Source organism: Acanthisitta chloris, unplaced genomic scaffold (assembly GCF_000695815.1).
Source record: "Acanthisitta chloris isolate BGI_N310 unplaced genomic scaffold, ASM69581v1 scaffold30536, whole genome shotgun sequence".
Classification (NCBI taxonomy): Eukaryota; Metazoa; Chordata; class Aves; order Passeriformes; family Acanthisittidae; genus Acanthisitta; species Acanthisitta chloris.
Window position 1 is genome coordinate 413 of NW_008680248.1, and position 1315 is coordinate 1727.

Sequence of the window (1315 nt, forward strand, 5' to 3'; positions counted from 1 at the left end):
CCGACTGGGGTGCTGGGAGGGGCAGTGCAACTCTGGGCTTTTTATAGGTGTTGGCAAGGCCTCGGGGTGATTAATGACTCTAATTGCTGTTAGCACTGAGACCTGTCCCAGTCCTCCTGGGCTCGGGGGATGGGGATGCATGAATGTAGTAGGGGAGGTTTGGGTGCTCTCGGCCGCTCTCCCAGACCCAGCATAGTGCTGACAAAGCCTCCCACTCCTCCCTCCAGCTGCTCCCCTGGCATCACACGGGTCACGGTGGTCCTGCCAATGTCTGCCAGTGCAGTGGTCTGCCTGGGCACTGAGGGCGGCGCCGTGTACTTCCTCACCCTGCCCACCCTGACACTGCTGGAGGACAAAACCCTCTTCCCGGATGAAATCCTGCAGAGGTGAGAGACCTGCATGCCCCATGCCCCCTCCTCACCACCTCCAGCCCCCTCTGACCCTACTATGTGTCTCCCCATAGTGTCCCCGATGACTACCGCTGCGGGAAGGCATTGGGGCCTGTGGAATCCATCCAGGAGCACCCACGTGATGGCAGCCAAATCCTCATCGGGTACAGCCGGGGATTGGTGGTCCTCTGGGAGCAGAGCACACGTGTCGTCCAGCACCTCTTCCTGGGGAACCAGGTACCAGGGCTGGCAGGGGGCTGGCAGGATCATGACCTCGTGTGTGTGCCCATGCGGGTGCTGAGCCGCCTGTGTACCCCTGCAGCAGCTGGAGAGCCTGGCCTGGGAGCAGAGCGGGAAGACTATCGTCAGCTCCCACAGTGACGGCGGCTACATGGTGTGGGCAGTCCCCAGGGGCCCCAGCAGCCGGTCATGTCCACCATCCCCTACGGTACGGAGTGGAGGTCTGGGGGGTGCTGGGGTTGGGGACTGATCCTCCCATCCTGGTACTGCAGGGTTGGTGTCTGCGTTTCAGGTCCGTTCCCTTGCAAAGCCATCAGCAAAATCCTCTGGCGCACCTGCGAGTCAGGGTATGTGCACACGCCACAACCAGGGTGGGCTGGAGATGGGCATGGGGGGATATGGGGGCCAGGGGTCTGATGGAGACTGCTTCATCCCACCCAGGAACCACTTCATCATCTTCAGTGGGGGGATGCCACGGGCCAGCTACGGCGATGTCAGCGTGCTGCAGGGCCAGACCCTGGCCACACTCGACTTCACCTCCCGTGTCATCGACTTCTTCACGGTGCAGAGTGCTGAGGTGCCTGAGGGAGGTATGTCCCACCAGGGTGGCTCCAGGGAGCAGGTTGGGGGTCAGTGTCTCTGCTTGCAGCAGCCGTCTCCCCTCTCCCCAGGCTTTGAGAACCCCC

General features: G+C 62.4%; 1 protein-coding gene across 1 annotated transcript in view; it reads left to right on the plus strand.

Annotated features, from left to right (window-relative positions):
- Positions 1–1219, plus strand: part of LOC103805014 (lethal(2) giant larvae protein homolog 1-like) — a gene marked incomplete at both ends in the record, with an annotated part of 1626 nt that extends 407 nt beyond the window's left edge. Inside the window, 6 exon segments of the mRNA XM_009077648.1 lie at positions 228–386; positions 464–626; positions 712–805; positions 808–837; positions 922–976; positions 1071–1219. Of these exon segments, the coding sequence (XP_009075896.1) occupies positions 228–386; positions 464–626; positions 712–805; positions 808–837; positions 922–976; positions 1071–1219 (650 nt within the window).
- Positions 1220–1315: the final 96 nt, after the last annotated feature.